Source organism: Sinocyclocheilus rhinocerous, unplaced genomic scaffold (assembly GCF_001515625.1).
Source record: "Sinocyclocheilus rhinocerous isolate Xijiao unplaced genomic scaffold, SAMN03320098_v1.1 scaffold993, whole genome shotgun sequence".
NCBI classification, from domain to species: domain Eukaryota; kingdom Metazoa; phylum Chordata; class Actinopteri; order Cypriniformes; family Cyprinidae; genus Sinocyclocheilus; species Sinocyclocheilus rhinocerous.
In genome coordinates, this window is record NW_015639771.1 from 1,731,998 (window position 1) to 1,750,457 (window position 18,460).

At 35.1% G+C, this 18,460-nt stretch overlaps 2 protein-coding genes across 4 annotated transcripts in view; one reads left to right on the plus strand and one right to left on the minus strand.

The window, feature by feature from the left end:
• Positions 1–110: 110 nt before the first annotated feature.
• Positions 111–11,350, minus strand: LOC107751745 (ras-related GTP-binding protein D). Of its 3 annotated transcripts, none has more exons than XM_016567509.1 (7): positions 11,219–11,350; positions 7,106–7,401; positions 6,793–6,992; positions 6,589–6,703; positions 5,226–5,368; positions 2,767–2,915; positions 111–692 (listed from the first exon to the last, which is right to left on the minus strand). In XM_016567509.1, coding segments are annotated over exons 1-7 (1,056 nt in total). In that variant the 5' UTR covers positions 11,220–11,350; the 3' UTR covers positions 111–540. The 3 variants fall into 3 exon arrangements, with proteins under 3 accessions (XP_016422995.1, XP_016422996.1, XP_016422994.1); XM_016567510.1 differs by lacking the exon at positions 11,219–11,350 and adding an exon at positions 10,040–10,249; XM_016567508.1 differs by lacking the exon at positions 11,219–11,350 and adding an exon at positions 9,853–10,249.
• A 103-nt stretch (positions 11,351–11,453) lies between these two features.
• The window catches only part of LOC107751787 (ankyrin repeat domain-containing protein 6-like), a gene marked incomplete at its 5' end in the record, with an annotated part of 12,369 nt that continues 5,362 nt past the window's right edge, over positions 11,454–18,460 (plus strand). The window contains 8 exons of the mRNA XM_016567559.1: positions 11,454–11,485; positions 14,600–14,687; positions 14,953–15,051; positions 15,267–15,365; positions 16,186–16,284; positions 16,401–16,499; positions 16,867–16,965; positions 17,148–17,225. Of these exons, the coding sequence (XP_016423045.1) occupies positions 11,454–11,485; positions 14,600–14,687; positions 14,953–15,051; positions 15,267–15,365; positions 16,186–16,284; positions 16,401–16,499; positions 16,867–16,965; positions 17,148–17,225 (693 nt within the window). The remainder of the gene's footprint in view (positions 11,486–14,599; positions 14,688–14,952; positions 15,052–15,266; positions 15,366–16,185; positions 16,285–16,400; positions 16,500–16,866; positions 16,966–17,147; positions 17,226–18,460) is intronic.

The window sequence follows — 18,460 nt, forward strand, 5'->3', positions numbered from 1 at the left end:
ATATAGCCCAGCGACTTAAGACTGGCTTTGTGGTCCAGGGTCACAAATACCAAAGTAAAACAATCATCAGCAGGGGTAATAAAATAAATAAATATGGACTAAAAGGGGGCATTCATTTTTAATTTTAACCAATTAAAAATGCATTTAAAAAAAATAACTTTCTTGTTTTACAATGCATTTTGAAGTAAAATGAGATGTTTGTGCCCTACTGTACAAATGTGACAAAAGTACTGTATGATCTTGCAATTGTGACTTGTAAATGACTTTTACCATGTATTTTGTGAGAAACTGTAGCACAGCTGATTTTGAGTAAAAAATATTATTGAAAACAACAACACAAAAGTTGCTTACTTTACAAACTTTGCATGAACAGCTAAGTTAGCCGTGCAAGATATTTAATGCACAACGGAATCTATATTGCCATTTTGGATTGCTGATAAGCAGTAAGTGGCCCTGAAGGAGATTCAAAGCACAAGCGAAGTCTGTGTGAAGCCTTCACTCTTGAGTCACTGTAACAGTATGGAGGGCTTTCAGTGCTCCTCAATGAGGATGCACCTGAGTCCCGTTTGGCACGGTCTGCCTGCTCCACCTCCTCTGGCTCAGAAGCTTCCGACTCCTCTGCACTTTCAAGCGCACGTCAAACACCTCCTCTATGGCTTTCTTGAAACAGTGGAAATTGTAATCGATAAGTCCTGCGTGAACAAAGACAAGTGTAATTAGCCTGCGGTAGGAAAGTCTTTGACCCATTCCCAAATTGGATCACTGCCTGAATGCACTTTGAATTAAGATTGTGACACACATAACAAGAGATGTCATTTAGCTTTGATCCAGAGAAAGAAGAAAATCAACAGAAAACATTTAGTAACACCTACAAACAGATATACTTTGAAAGCTAGTGTAAAACAGACAGTTCCACTTGACGGGTGCCAACTAAGCTTTATGAACCCACATATTATTAAATATTAATTTTGAACAGAAAAAAAGAACCAGCTTCCATAGCAATTTACCTTTTTAATAATTGAGTTAAAGTATTAATGAGTTCAGTTAAATATAGTGTGAAAAATGGAATAATATATATATTTCTGTCATGACAACTCTCGGAGGGATTGGGATGGTAATGTACATGACAATGTTAATGTATTTGGTCTTGGCAGAATAGATCTGCTACGCTGCTGCTGCTGCGGCAGAGCAAGTACCGAGACTAGCTATTGCCAATACATCCACAACATGCTGCTGTGAGCAAATATAACATACATGAAATAACCCCCATATAGTGTACATGAATCAACTCATAGCAGATCTATACAGGTGGAGCTGGGGAAGGTGGAGGGTTTCTGAAGCAAGCTGCAACTGCTACGGCAAGCCATCTAGAGTTTCATGCCAGAACTCTGTATATATATTACTTTATGATGCAGAACATGTAAGTTATGTCATCCAAGAAGCCAGTGCAAATCTACGCCTTTGTAAAATGCCTTGTTTTCCCCGCTGACTAACATGATTGCTCATGATACTCTCCCTAACCCCCTTAGTAATTCCTAGCAGGAATATTTCAATCTTCATTAGCCTCCCAAGGATTCCACTAATTATCCCATTCTCTCATGTGAGTGCCGCTTTACACCAGCAGGTTCTTTCCTGACTGATTTAAGACAAATGTAGTGTAGCTGTAATTGCTAAAAACAGCTTGTAGGCAAAAGCTGATCTTTAGGTCTTTATTGTAGTCCCTATTGAATCCATATGTGCTGCATGAGGATTACTAGGGGAATTGTTAATAGTTAACAAACATTTTGCTACATGCTGTTTTTTTTTTCTTTTATCTTATGAAATTGTCACCAGTGCACATTATCACACTTAAAGAGTGAATATTGGCAAAGTAGTAAAAAGCACCGCAAATCTTATAGTTGTCACACATTTTTTTACTCTTGTAAATATTTCTATTTCATTTTTTTTGTCAATTTCTGGATAGGAACAAACCTTAAAGTGTTGGCTACAAAAAGCAATTGCCAAGTGAATTTTTTTTACTCCATTAAACACATGTGCATATATACACTACTGTTTAAAAGTTTGGGGTCAATAAGCTTCTTCAGGTTTTTGAAGTCTCTTATGTTCACCAAAGCTTCATTTATTTGATCAAAAATACAGAAACAATATTACTGGTATTGTAAAATAGTTGTAATTTTATAATTTAAAATGCATTTTATTACTGGAATGACAAAGCTGAATTTTCAGCATCATTTCTCCAGTCTTCAGTGTCACATGATCCTTCAGAAATCATTCTAATATGCTGATTTAATGCTCGAGAAATATTTATTTAATGTTGAAAACAGCAACAGTGATAAATTTTTTTCAGGATTTTTTGATGAATAGAAAGTTCAAAAGAAGAGAATTTATTTGAAATAGTAATTTTTGTAACAATGTCTTTACTGCCAGTTTTGATTAATTTAATGCATCCTTGCTTAATAAAATTGTAACAATAATAATAATAATAAAAAACAACTTTTCAGCCCCAAATTTTTGAACAGTAGTATATAAAATATTAAACAAAATAATTTTAAAACTAGATGATGAAAACCAACATACAAAACATACGTGCTGCGAGAGAAAACAGCTATTTTTATAATTGGACTTTAATAATTGACTCCAAAATGTTACTGAGACTCTAAATAGCCCTTGAGACTACTTCTCCATGTGACAACTAGCCCTGGAAAAAAGCAGATTTAAACAATAATATTACACCAAACTCATTTGCCTGATGTCCAGAAAGCTCACCTTTCCTCTCGAAACTCTCTTCTCTGAGGAAACACACCAGGGCAAGGAATTTGGTGACCTCTTTTAGGTACATGACCGTAGTGTTGTTCAAGTGGATTATGGCCATGGATTCTTTATCATAAGGAGTTCCCACCTCATCTCCAGTCAACCTATATAAGAAATAACAACAATAAAAACAAAGCACAACCAAAAACACAACTCTCTGATCATGTCTTCCCTGTTCTGAGCAGTTCCAGAGACATCTCATGCTATTTTTTGCACTTGTCCTTCAATTTGTATGATAAATGGACATAATGAACGTGTCCCTGACGGGCGGCTTCCTCTGAGGATGAAGAGCAGCGTGAATTACTGCTCCATCAGGAAGACACTTTCCCAATTCAGCTTAAGAACAGACTGGATTCAGCTGAAAAATTGTGCAGTGTGGAACAGATGTTGATTCATATCATAATTATCAAAATGAACAGATGCCCTGTCATAATCCCCCTTTTATAACCAAACAAATTTATGCTATTATACATGGATGTTACAAATATACAAATATTTTCACACAAAAAAAGAAAGTATGGAAAAGATGATGAACAAATTGAGTTGACATAATAAAGCATGTAATTTGGAGCTTCCAGAAACTGAGAACACGAATCAAAGTCAATATGATGAATAGGGAACAAATAAGCGACTTATTAATTTCAATGAGTTACAAACAAGGCTTGCGGAAATTTATTCCACAGCAGCTCGCCAAATCTATATAAAAGCCATATACTACAAATTAATGCACAAGCTGTCATGCCGAAATGACATGAACATCTTGTGCCTTAAAGGAATAGTTCACCCCAAAATGAACATTTTCTGATTATTTACCCCCAAGCCATTCAAGATGTATATGACTTTCTTTCTTCAGATTTTGTAGAAAAACATTCCAGGATTTTTTCTCCCATCGAATCCAAGTGAACAGAGCTTAACGTAGACCAATTTTGACTGTCCAAAATCCATATTTAGGCAGTTTAAATAATCCACATGATGGTAAATGATCAGTCATTTTAAGAAAAGAAGAAGAAGAAAAATTACATACTTTTTAACTACAACTGCTCGTCTTGGTCCAGCTCAGTTTAAGTGGAATGCACAAAGGCTACATGTCAAGTTGGAGACCATTGTTGATGGTCCAAAATCCATATTCAGGCAACTTCAAAGAAATTCACACAATCCCAGCTGACACATAAAGGCCTTCCATAGCAAAATGATCAGTCATTTTCAGATTAGTTTTTTTAAATGAAATACTTTTTAACTATAAATGCTCACCTTGGTCCAGCTCTGCGATGCACGTTCATGAGACGTTTTAGTTCACAACCTCTTGTTTAGTTGCCAACCTCTTAGTCGGCAAGAACCGGCCAGTACAGGTGTGGAGAACAAGCACTGTCCAAAAGTTGAATGGTTGCTGCTGTATAATTGTGTTAGTTTGTTGTTAAAAATGGTCCATGCATGTGTGTATCATAGTATCATAGCCAAGTCAGCCTCCTCTATCTTAAGTTCTTCATCCATGTACTCGGTATCAAAGAAGTAGGGTTGAGTGAAAAACATCATCATCATCATCCAACATAGTTGTTTTGAACTGTTTTGCAGTGTGAAGGACGCTTGACATGTAGTCTTTGCACGTTCCTCTTAAAGCAAGCTGAGCCAAGGCCAGGCCATTTGTAGTTAAAAAGTATGTCATTTTTAATTATTCCTGAAAATGACTGATCGTTTCGCTAGAGAAGAGCCTTATTTGTCATGTGGATTACTTGCTGCCTAAATAAATGCTGTCGTCAAAAATGGTCTACGTTGGGCACTGTTGGAGTGTGACATTCTGAAATGCTTTCCTCCAAAACCTTAATTTCTTTTTGGCTGAAAGATAGACATCTTGGATGACCTGGAGGTGAGTAAATAATAAGAAACTTTTCATTTTTGGGTGAACTATTCCTTTAAACTCCATGCCTCTCAGTTACAGACTAATACGGCTACAATTTGCAGGGTTAACTGTCCTGCCTGCTCTCCTATTCATCAGATAGTGATGAGGTGGCCCATCTGCTCTTGCAGGCCACTGCGAACCGACATATGTGGGGCCCCGGGTCAGGCCTGTGTTCCTGTACCTACCCAGACCGCTGTGTCCTGTCAAAGTCCAGGACAAACTGGGTCAATGGTGCTGGAGGTGCCACTCTCTGCCCTTCCAATGTTTACAGCCAGTGTTTACATATCCCCAAGTTATATGCTACTAATTCACAAAAGATTCAATTCCAGCCAACAACGGCAATAGGGAAACAAGGTTGTTGCATGTGGAGTGTTGTATTTTATTGAGTATTTTTAGATGTATGGCACAAAATAATTATAGTGGGGGAAGATGCAAGAATTGCCGTGCTGCTTCATGTCTATAGGATAAGAACATGTCTCATAGCGTAATGTTTGTGGAGGGATCCGGTGTCACTTACCCATAGATGCACGAGATGTCGATAACCACATCTATCATGTCACAACACAATTCATAGGTCTGCATGTCCACCGGGCTGCTGTCGGTTGCTATGTAAATCTTACTGACCACATCAAAGAGAAAAGCCTTTTCAATCCCTGAATTCTGCAATGAGAGCACAGGACGGGGTTAGGGGTCAGCTGTTATTCTTAAGAAGAAATGCAGCGGAACAGGACATCATATCTAAGAACACTTTGAAGTGGAAATGCCTGATTTGGTGCTGAAGAATCATTTCTTATTATTCTTAATGTTGAAAACAGTGAGAACAGTGAAAACTGCTTAATTTTTTTTTCAGGATTCGTTGATGAATAGAAAGCTCAAAAGAACAGCATTTATTTGAAATAGAAATATTTTGTAGCATTATAAATGTATTTACTGTCACTTTTGATTAATTTTATGTGTCCTTATTGAATAAAAGTGTTTCTTTTATTCTTTTAAAAATTTATCTAAATATAGTTACAGTATAGGGATACAGATCAGGGGTCAATCTGAATCAATCTATGAAATCAGACAATGCATAAAAACAGATTAAAATCACAATGCATTGAATGGCAGATGGTTAAGAGATTTCATTCTTCAGAACATCAAATCTATAAATTGCTCAGTTATTGTACTCATGTAGCAGTCTTTTTTATCATTTACCCTCTGCTGCCACCAGCTGGCTACTTTAAAAAACTGCTGAAGTATTTATGATTCTGCTAAATGTAATTGCTTTCCTGAACAACATTAAAATAAAACATGAGCACCATAAAATTATATTATGTCTGAGAGATACCATAATAAATAATAATGGGTTTTGTGATCATCATGTTTGTAGGAGTAGTATTTCCATTACACCTCACTGCAAGCAGCACATCACAGGCCAGTGCTAATGTACCAATGCTAATGGCTGAATGTGACCAGATATAATTCTTAACAGACAGAAAATCATGCTTTCTGGTTATGTGTGTTTACATGAAAATAACTAGCAAAAAAACATCAAATATAACGTTCCTTTTAACATGTCCTTGCATGATAGTGAAAACTCTTTGCAAGTTATTCATAATTAGTGTACCACTCTTTTAATTCTAAAGATAACTTTCCATGCATCATCGATTGCAACCATTGACGTCTTAATTAATCATAAGTTTCACTACCTCAGCTCAAAAATGTATGAATTACTAGAAATTGCTAAGTTCTAAATGATCAGTCACTGAGCAAGAACATAATTTATTCAACACTAAGCACTGATCAGAGATTCACTTTGGTTATCCATGCTGAAAAGAAGAGAAACTAAGATATAAAGAGGTGCATGGGCCACACGGTGAACTAAAAGATCTACTCACAGATATGAAAATGTTGAGCAGATTCTCAAGGGTGGGAAGTTGAGGGATGAGTTTTTGCACAACTTTACTGAAGGCCTCAAAGATCGAATGATCATAGATGCTTGTCAAGTAGAAGCTGAAAGAAATAATACATTTTACATCACAAATCCAACATCTGATGATTTCAAAAATGCCACATAATATCTGAGCTGTTATGATACCAACCTTAAGTGTATTCTTTCTAAACCAGCATCGGCTAGATCATCATTGGCTCGTTTGTGTATGTCCCTCTGTTTCTCAATCTTGTGGTCATCTGAAAGGCCGTCCACCTTGTGGATGAAGACCTCGAAGTTGATGTCAGGATTGACCTTGTAGGCTCTAGTCACGGTGAGGTGAAGTCTACTCAATGCCTCCACGTAATCGTCCTGCACAGTAACACATTTGTAGTGTATTTTTAGAAAACAGACAGATAGATAGACAGACAGACAGACAGACAGATAAACAGATAGATAGATAGATAGATAGATAGATATTTCACCTGAGAGTCTATGACAAAGATGAGAGCCCCTGTGCCACGAAATATCATCTCATAGTCGAATGTGGGGTCGAAGAAATCAATCTGACCAGGAAAGTCCCAGATTTGGAAGCTGACAAAGGAACTGTTGGAAACATCCTCTCGACAAATCTTATTAGTGCTCTCCAGAAAGAGAGTCTCGTTGGGTGACATCTTGTGGAATACAACTTTTTGAATGGAAGACTTGCCACTTCGCCTCAGGCCCATGAGCAGGATCCGAGGTTTCACCTCACTGCTGAATGGATCACTGAAGCCCAGCACTGTACAACAGCCAAACACAGAAACACTGCTTGTGAATCATAAATCATCATAAATACATAAGCCACATTTGGTTAATGGTAAACCAAACCCAGGATTCAAACAAAACTGAACCGAGCCCATGAACTGCTAGTGAAATTTATTTTAATACTTTTATTCAGCAAGGCAGAAATTACTGTAAATTGACCAAAAGTGACAGTAAAGACCAAACATTATAACTAAATAAAAGCAGTTTGTTTTTTTAGAACATTCTATTTATCAAAATACATGACCATTTTTATGCATAGTCAGGGCTCCAGACTAACATCTGAGAGCAGTGGCACCAGCACCACTAAGTTCTACAGAAGCAGATTTGGTAGCGCTGGGGGTGTGGGGGTAGTAAAAATGAAGATAATTTAATCATAAAATTATTATCGTTTTGCAATAATAAGTGTGGTTACTAACTAATAATATTATATATAATAAAACATTTATTTCTCGGTAATACACATTTGACAGTAAAGCACTGAGCTTGAGTTGGGAAGCATACAACATTTACTTTTATTAACAACAGTAACATGCGCAAAATCTGATTTTTTTTGTATTCTACTCTTATTAAATGTACCATTATTCTTCTATAAAAGGATTATAAAAGAAGCACTTTTTGCTTGCTTTATGTGTGATTCAAGGCACTTTGTGGCTTTTCTTTCCTCATACACAAAAAAAATGCAAAACTCTGACAAAATTTGATTTCTTGATGATTTGATATTTTATAATAGTGATTTTATCATCTCAAAATATAAAGCAAAAAAAGTGGAAATGAAATGACTAAAAAGCCAATAAGTGCTCCTCTGATGCCATCTACTGGTTACAGTGGTAATTTGATGCCTTTTTTGTTTAATAATTGTTTAAAATGATTGTTTGTGAAGAGCAGGCAAAAGCACGCACATCGATCTCAACTGGGTGCTCGACCAAAAAACAAGTAGAAATATTTTAGATGCAAAGTCGGCAACACCAAAGCTCCAAAAGTATAAAAAATTTTATTTTTTAAAAAGACTGTCGCATAGCATATGTGACGTTTCGAGCACGCAGGCTCTTCATCAGACAAATGAACAACACTGATATCGCAAACTTCATAGGCCTACCTCCAGGTGATCAAAGGTCACATGACCATACAATATTATCGTGATAATAATAATTGTTCATACACTCCCAATTAGACGTGTAGCAAAGTGAAAAGAGAAATGGCATACTCATCCCATCAGTTTGAATCATATTACCAGAATGACTGCAGGAGAGCATGAGTGTGGAGTTGTGGGCATAGCCTACACTGGCATTCCACTCCTTCATATCACATGCTGCAGCTGATTTGATGACTGTGACCTTGCTAGCTCTCAGCTGAGGAATGTCAACTGCATTTGGTGAGACTGAGGGACACTTCTAGTCTCAAAATACAGCCTCAGGAATCCTGCAGTGTTTATTGAAGTGTCCAACCGTGCACCACGTAGTGTGTGTTGAATTGGTAAACAAATTTAAAATCGAGTCAAGAAAAACTTCAGCTGACTGAGCTGACGAACACAGTTTGCATCTAAAGTTGTGTAGAAACAATGAGCTGTAAGCAATGCCTTATAAACCTATAAATCTACCTGCTTTCTAGGAAATCTTGCCATAAGGTGAAGCTTAAAGGTATTATGAAAGTCAAATAGCCAAATAGATCAAAAAAATTTTTTTTGTAAAAGCCACAAATCCATACAGACATATATAATTTAGACGTTCTTTAAATAAACCAACTGAGAAACCAAATGTGTGCACCCTTATTAATAAATCCCTTTTTAATATTTTATAGTATTTCCAAAGTACCATAGTTACTATGGTTTGTTGGTACTTTAAAAACCATAATTGTTTTCAAGTAGCTATATATTATGATATTGGTGGCTAATGCCAAGTTAGCAAAGTTTTACTGTACCATGATTAATATCATGGCGACCATATTTTCCACCAAAACACCTTAGCGTTACTTATAAAAACATAATACATTTTTATGGGTTCTCAATGGTTTATAAAGCTTATAGAATATTTAATTGAATATTTACTTCCATTTATTTATTAATGACATTGGCGGACATCTAATTACAATAGCTTATTAATAAATCCCTCATAAATATTTACCAGAGTTTCCACCAAAAAACTTAAGTTACTTAAATTATTGGCGATACTTTCAAAACCATAATAAATGTATATCGGATCTCACAGTGGAAACTTATATAATTTAATGGAATATTTCTTTATTTATGGCTTTGCTGGCTATCAAGTTACCACAGTTGTGTTGTAGTAACAAATTAACTTTTTAAGAGGGAACCACTGTTACCATGGTAATTGTTTTGTAATGGCTTTATATTTAGCGCTCGTTCAGAAACACGTAAAATATACACGAGCCCTTATTTATGGGTGATAAATGAACACTACCATCTCACCTCCTTCATCAGAGCCGCAGTCTCCGTCCCCGTCAGTGAATGTGTCGAAATCATCATCGTCGTCATAATAATCGAACGACAGCGCTTCGTTTTCTCCGTCCACTTCATTATATTTCCGTTCGCTTGTCATTCTCCGAGTTTGAGAAATTTAATCTGAGGAGGCAGCCAAACTTTTGCACATTGTCACCTGATATGGCCAAGCCATGGTGAACTTTCACCTCCACCTCGCTCTCTGACACACACACAGCAGCCCGCCTGCGTGAGGAATCACAGCACACTGTGACTATTCATCACTATCATCACAGAACGAAGAGCTGCACTGCAGAAGAACTTTGTGAGAGAAGACTAGAGTAGAAGACGCCTCCCTTTCTCTTCCCCAAACAAAGACTATGCATGGACTCCAACGATGGCTGTGGATCTCGGGAGATGTAGTCTTTTCTTCACATAAGGGACACGCTTAGAGAATTTATAATGTATTTATTTATTTAGTGAGCTTATAATAACTTCTTGTTCTATTATATATATATAGGCTATACATATATATATATTCTTATAGCCTATGTGAAATGTAAATAATTTATAATAAGTAAAAGAATAAGTAGGCTATAATAGTAACATAATAGTAACACAATATTTTACTAACACCATAATAATACTGTAATGCAAATAGAATAGATATCCAACAATCAAAATATTAATAATTGACAACAATAATGATAACATTTTGCTTTTATTATTATTATATACAAATTTATTTAGGTGTTATTTAATTATTTAATAAATGTTCTATGACCTTATATGACTCTAAACTAAATATTTTATTTATTTCAAATGTTGATTTCATAGCCAAGGACAGATGGCGCTTTAAGTGCTGTGATGTATCACTCAATAACTATTTATAGAGAATATTAAAGCACGTTTATGAGAGACAAGTGTCATTTTCTCTTAATGTTCACCGCTGCAAAAATTTTATAATATTTTTTGATATTAAGATTAATTCTCTATAGTTTAGCTCTCGTTCTGTTGGGTGCAAACCTACAGTCTCAAACTTTATTATTGTACACTTTGTCCTGATGTTCCAATAGGCCTTACAACCAAATAAGGGAACATTCGATCCATTACCTAATATGGAAATAAAGACAAATGCTTTAGAGAGCTGCACACTCTTCTGATTCCTCAGGGTCATAACTAGTCTGTTGAACTTCAAAGGATTAATTGCCTCTTTTTTTACAGCTAATATTTTGACAAATGCTTAAGTTCCTCTTGTCAGACAGCTTGTAGTTTTTAAGTTTGAAAATCACTTACAGTACAGTTAGGCTATATACAATAAAGAACAGGTATAAAGGTATATAACATTGTAAAATACTATACAGTGACTCCAGTTTGAACTCCAGTCCATCTTCTCTTGATAGCCATCATATTGTGGTCTCACAGGATTTTACCTACTGCGATACCTCTGCTTCCGTACAGACACAAAGCCAGCTCTTTCCTCTGGGACAGCAGGCGGTGAGTGTGGTTAGGTTGTGTAGTACAGATGTTTAGCGTGTGCACTATGTGAACTCTGCCCTTTTACTCTCTCATTCCAGCCACTGATGCTGTGAAACCCATCTGACCCAACAGAAACTCTAAAAAGGTATTTATGAATTTTATCTTTTTTTAATATCTTTGATTACCTTATTATTTGAAATTTAAAAATGTAAAAATTATTATATTACATGAATTTTTCCCAAACATTTTTGTAATGCCCACGATATATGTACACATTAAGTAAACCACATAAACATACACTATATCATATTGCACTGGTACAGTATATTATGCATGGAACATATAGAAATAATTGACTAAACACAGAGATATTTAATTTAGACAATATACTGTTGTTGCTTAATGACAGCCAGGTATTGAGTGATTTCAACAGCCTGCTTTGAATGTGCTAGATTTTGTTTTGTTCTTAGCAGACGCTGCTTCAGTTTAAGCTTTGAGGTCAGCTGATCATATAAAACAAAGATCAGCTTAGAAATGATCCATGAGGCTCGAGCTATAAGCAGAAAGACTGCAATAACAGGAGATTTACATCTGTACTGATTCTAATTTTCATATAAAATAGACTATATACTGTAAAAGGACTACAATATATGCTGAAACAATACATGATTTGCATTGATTTATTAAATATTTCAAATGGAAGCAGAATTAAAATAATCAGAATAGTACAGTATTGAACTATTAAAATGACACAAAATGTTAAGTTGAATATTTATTATTATTATTTTTATCATTGGTATTATAGTGTCTGGAGGGCATTTCCCTGGTTGTGTTCCTTAGATGAGCAGAGACTAACTTCTTGTTAATTATTTTATGATACCTAACATGGATCCTCCCATCTGGCCTTCAAACACTTTTCATTTTCGTGTTATCTTAAAACGAACCTTAATTTCCCTGTGGACGGAGTAATTCATGAATCCACATGATTAATGCAGCCTTGATAACAAACTGCATGAGCAAAACACACTCACCCAGAAATGCTGTATTCTTGTGATTGCATGCAACATTTCCACCCACTTTAAACAACTAAAAAGATGTTGCTTTTACATACTTCATGATGACTTCAGAAGAGATAGATTGATAGTAGAAGAACATGCAGAAGTGCCATGTTGAGAGTTGATTGCTTTATTCTAGGATCTGTGAGAGGTTGAAGACATTGGCATCTCTGTCTCCTTTTCATCCAGACTTAATCTGTTTGTTTTATCGTATAAGATTTGTATTGAATGCAATATCATACTTCCCTCAAACACCTGCTTTATTTTTCTTAGAGGAACAGATTTAGAGAAATTTAGCATTACATCACTTGCTCACCAATGGATACTCTGCAGTGAATGTAAGTGAAAAACAAATGTTGGCAATTCTGTTCAGTATATGATCAAGCAGAGACTTCTGTCAGTATGATTGTGCACTGTAAAAAATGATTGTGATTTTAACTGTAAAAGACTGTAAAAATTCTACAGTAAAAACCTGTTAATTGGTTAACAGTAAGTCTCCATAATGCCGGTATTTTACTGTAAATGTCACAGATTTTTTTTTACAGTGTGGGTGTAGAACAACAAACTACAAAAGTACAGAGGTTGCTTGAGTGCAGCAAAATATTAATATTTCATGAGCTAGACTAAAAGAGGTTATAAGCACCAACTGTTGAGCAGCAAGCAACATTATTATTTCTTTTTCTATTTAACTAGTAAAAGAGACACCAGAGCTCTTCTCCATCTGTCCTACCATGACCCAGCTGTAGCTTTTAGGACTCTCATCTGGGATATCTTGCTAAACCCATGAGATCAAACTCTGCAACTCTTCAACCTTGCTCTTTAGCACATTTGGTCCAGGCTTTTAATGTGTCCATTGTTTAATGCATATTTTTACGCTGTTTTCAGCAATCTCTCTAATGCTTCAATGTTGCTGTATGCAATCAAAATCACTCTTCAGTGAGAGAATGAGATAATCACGTGCTCTTCTCTGAGAAATACTCAAGCCAGTTCAACAAAACGCTGATTCTTGAGACGTGGTACAAAAACCATTTTCATTTTGACATTAATTAGAGAAAGTGTTATTATACACTATTATTACGTTTATTCATATTTTGAATTAGCTTTTATTTTTAGATTTTCAGTTTTCAATTTTATTAATTTAGTTATTTGCTTTTGTCATTTTGTTTTTTAAATTTAGCTTCAATAAGTTTTTATTTCAGTTTAATATTTCAATTTATTTCATTCTAATTTTTCACATACTGTATGTATTCATTTTTATTATTTTATTTTATTTCAGCTTTTCAGTTAACAACATTTTTCAAATAGTTTTTAATTTGAGTAAATGAGTACCTTTTTTATTTTACAATAACAACACTGATCAGAGACCACTAGGATATTTATTTCATCTTATTTAATGTTTATTTTATCAAATATTTAAAATAAAAACTCAGACCATACCTTAATGCAGATTAAAATATATTGAATAAACATAAGAAATATCAAGTCATCATCACTCTCAGATATTTATAAAAATATTACTATAATATTTATACAAATCTAGTCATATCAGAATCAGCCTTTTGATGATTGGTTTGTCAAAGATTTTCAGTTGGACTGCTGTGTTCAATACAATTCAATAAAATTCAATGGAGCTAAACACAATTCAATGGAGCTAAAATCTATTACCATCCTGTAGTCTCAATTAATTTTTTAATTGTAGTTGAATGCTAGATTTGCAATTATTTATTATACATATTTTACATTACCATACACATTATTGTCCTGTGTTGACGCACTAAATTTCAGAAAGTAAAAACGCATTTAGTGGAATAATGGAAATAAACATAATGAAGCTTATGTTTATTTTTTCAATTCTACCACTTGTTTTGTCCTAATTTAACCATTCATTTGGCTTTATAAAAGAGAAGCATATTGCTACACACAAAATTTACAGAGACAGCCCTGAAATCAGAGCAAGAGCTTAAATCACAGAGATCTGATGAGTTTCATTCTTATCCAGAAATATTCTCTCTTGCCCATAGACCTAAAGGAAAGACTACAATGAATCTCTCTGTTCCTGTGCGAGGGATTACCCATGTGACTCTTTTAATGTCAGTAATGCCAGCTGGTCATATGCTCTCGGTCTGTAAGCCCCTGTGTGCGGGATTGTGGCGCATCTGCGTGTGATTTCTTTTATGTGAGCATGCGTGTCTTGTTTTCCACAGGACGGCTGCTATCCAGTTCACCTGGTCTCACATAACAGTCACACGGAGGCAGCGCTCACTCCACAGGGGGCAGACGGCAGCTACAAAGGTGGCCTGGAAGATGTAAACTCATGGTCTATCTCTTTTACTTCTCTTTTTGTGTCTGTGTTGACCATTATTCCCTTGAGAGAATGATAAGAAGGCTTAAGCCAATATTTTTGTGATTTTTGCCAAGGCCACAATTTGCAATCTTCTAGCGCGTTTTAATGTGGCTGATGTATGACCTCTGGTGGCCTTTGCGCTTCGATAGAATATATGGCCACACAACAGTGCTAAATGTTAAATCAAACTGGATGTGTTTTTGTTTTTTCCAGGGTCATCAGACAGCCCTGCACCGGGCAGCTGTTGTGGGAAACCGTGATGCTATCTCTGCCCTCATCCATGGAGGCTGTGCACTTGATCTACAAGACAAGGTCTGTTTATTTGCAATCAATAAATCATCTTTTTGTTTCATCATGAATATTAATAACAGAACTGTTGTAATTTAAACGAATCAATATTCAAGGATCTTGTTAGCTGTAAATAAACCTGTCAGAAGTAAAAATCCTGACTATCGTACATGGGAATTTTGTTTGTTTGTTTGTTTGTGTTAAAATCAATGCTATAGAATCTGATTTTCTTTCATCAGGAAGGAAACACTGCTTTGCATGAGGTATCATGGCATGGCTTCAGTTCATGTGTAAAGCTACTGGTCAAAGCTGGAGCCAATGTCCAAGTGAAGAACAAAGTAAGTCAATATTTTCCATTTACTTTAGGATTAAACCAGATTATCTATTTAAAAAATTTCAATTTTCTTTAGTTTCTTTAGAGACCCCAACAAATATTTTGAAAAGCAAAAATTTCCTTCCTATATTTATGCATTTCATTTTGAACCAAGAAGCCCAAAAGCCATACAATTTAAATTTTATTATTATTTAAAAAAAAAAGTTTTTCATTTAGACAACAAAATGAACTTTTGTATCACAATATATATATATATATATATATATATAAATAAATATACATACATAGACAAAAAAGGGCTTCCTAGCAAAGGACAGCAATCAGCTTTTAGGTTATGGTTTGTTTGGTTACAGCATGATTTGCTATTTGATAGTCAGCTGATAGTATATGGAAGGGAAAATCTCATTCTACAGAATATTTCTGTGTACAAAGAAAAAAAACTTATACGTCCATGTTCATTTTCCAAAACAAAGCAAAAAGAAAAAAAGAAAAATTCTGGAAAGTGGACATGGGTACGTACATTTTTATTAGATTTTTTATTTATTTATTTGTTCACTGTAAGTCTGCATCTTTTTAATGCATTTTCCAGGATTTTTCTTTTTCTTTCTTTTTTTTAATGCATATATCTGCTAAAATTATGTCAGTTTACTGTAGTTAAAACAGCTAACAGACATGGACTAAAACCTGCTAAATCACACCATTTTGAAAACGGGAGACATTCTGTTACATTTAGAAAATCTCTTGTGGTGAATTCTGATGAATGATTATTATGCAATCAGTTTCTATTCTATTATTTAAATTGTATTCATATTTTATTTTTAAAGGCAGGAAACACACCTCTGCATCTAGCATATCAGAATGGACATTCCCAGACCGCTCGAGTTCTATTACAAGGTGGAGCGATGCCTGACAGCAAAAACAATGCAAGTGTACTCTTCTAAAATCATTACAATCTATTTTAAATGATTATATTAATTGCAAAGTGAAAGTAAAAAGTTCAACTTTAAATACTGAAAAAGAACTATTTCTTTCCTTCCAGGCAGGTGACACTTGTTTACACATTGCTGCACGCTACAATCACTTGGCCATGATTAAGATCCTCTTGGGTTCTTTCTGCTCTGTGACTGAGAAAAACCAGGTCAGATCCTCATTCTGATTGTTTTGAATCCAGCACCAATGTGGTTTATTTTTTGTGTCACTGCTGTGTCCTAGTTTCTAAATGATTTTGTCTAAGACTAAGTCAATAGGCAATTATGCTATAAACTGTCAAAAGAAAACAAAACTATATAATTATTTATGGCTTGATAGTGTATTAATTTATACTTCAACAAACCATAAGAAACTGGCACACAATGAAAAATTCAGAGGCAAATGAACAAACAATTAAATGGTCTGCTTTTAACCTCTAGATTGTAGTTTACATTACAGCATCTTCTCCTGTTAATTGCATGTACAATTGCAGCTTTTTTGGTCATAGTCTTGGGGAAAATCAACATATTTTACAGATAGGAGACACTGCGCTCCATGTCGCTGCTGCCCTAAATCACAAGAAAACTGTCAATCTGTTACTGGAAGCTGGAGCTGACGCAAACATCAGAAACAACGTAAGTCATGTAATCTCATAAAATGTTTCAATCTCTTTATGATTGTGTGGTTATTATGAAAGTAAGTTATAATGGGGGTGGGGATGGGGTTATAACAGGGCCGCTCAAATTGAGCTGTAAATTGCTTTGGATGACAGCATCTGCTAAATGACAAATTATTTACACGCTAAATCTATCAACAGACAGGCCACACTGCTCTTGATAAAGCCCGGGACAACAACAACCGAGATTTGGCTATTCTTCTAGCAAAATCCAATCAGGTAAGTAATGTTATTACATTCAAAGATTTTCAATTTAGAACCAGTTCATTGTCCTGTTAGACATGCTCTTTATAGCAAAGCATTATATGATTACTTGATTCACTTCTGACTCAATCAGCTCTACTGAACGAACCGGTTTGATGAATGACTCAGTGACTCACTCATAAAGGCAGTCCCTTAATTTGTTCCTAAATGAACGAATCGGGTTGAATGCTTTAATGGCTCATAAAGGCAGTCCCTTGAGCCATTTCTAAATGATTCAGTGTTTTGGAATTAATTGGTTGACAAATGATTCAAATGACTCACTCATAAACACAGTCACGTGTCATCACCTACTAGTACAACAACGTAACTTGAGCACAGAGTCAATGAAAATTCTCCACACATACTGTAGGGGCTATTCTCACAGAACATGGTTTTCGCATTAAAAAAAGCAAAGCTCAGTGTAATGAACAAAACGCAAGCTCTGGAGAGATATTTTTAAAAAGGTGATCTTCTTTTAGCCTGAGCGCTGCTTTATAAGAACACAGTATCGTGTGCGAGGCGCTGCAGAAGATGCAAGACGTGAGCTAAACGCTCGAACGTTTCCAAATGAAAAAATATGTGTATATATGTATAAAATATGTATATAATAGTGCTACACGGGGGTCTTTATATAGCCATTGGTGCTCATTGGCACATCAAATTATGTAGACCGAATATACTTCCAAGGCACTCACGTGGTAAGATAAAAAGGCTTTAATGAACTGGGCTTAAATCATTACAACTAGTTAAAAGTAGATCTACGCATTTCGGCAAAACAGCCTTCTTCTTCATAACTAGTTGTAATGATTTAATCCCAGTTCATTAAAGGCTTTTTATCTTACCATGTGAGTGCCTTGGAAGTATTTCGTCTACATAATATGAAAAAATATGTTGTTCTGTGCGAACGGAACATAACTGGTTTCAAGGACCAGAACAAACTTCTAAAATATCTGCGGGAAATATTTTTCTTGTGAATATTTTTATTTTGCCAAAATACATGTTTACTTTTGAATGGCTGTCAATGGAAAAAGACGCGTGCCCTCAGATGGTGTAGTTCTTTTTTTTTTTTTTTTTTTTTTTTTTTTTTATGCTTGAAGGGACAAATACACATCACAGACATTCACAACCCTGTTGAAAAAAAAACAGCATATGCAGGTTAGGTATGTTATGAAGCATGGCTGCTGGTTTGAGCTGGTTTGAGCTTGTTTAAG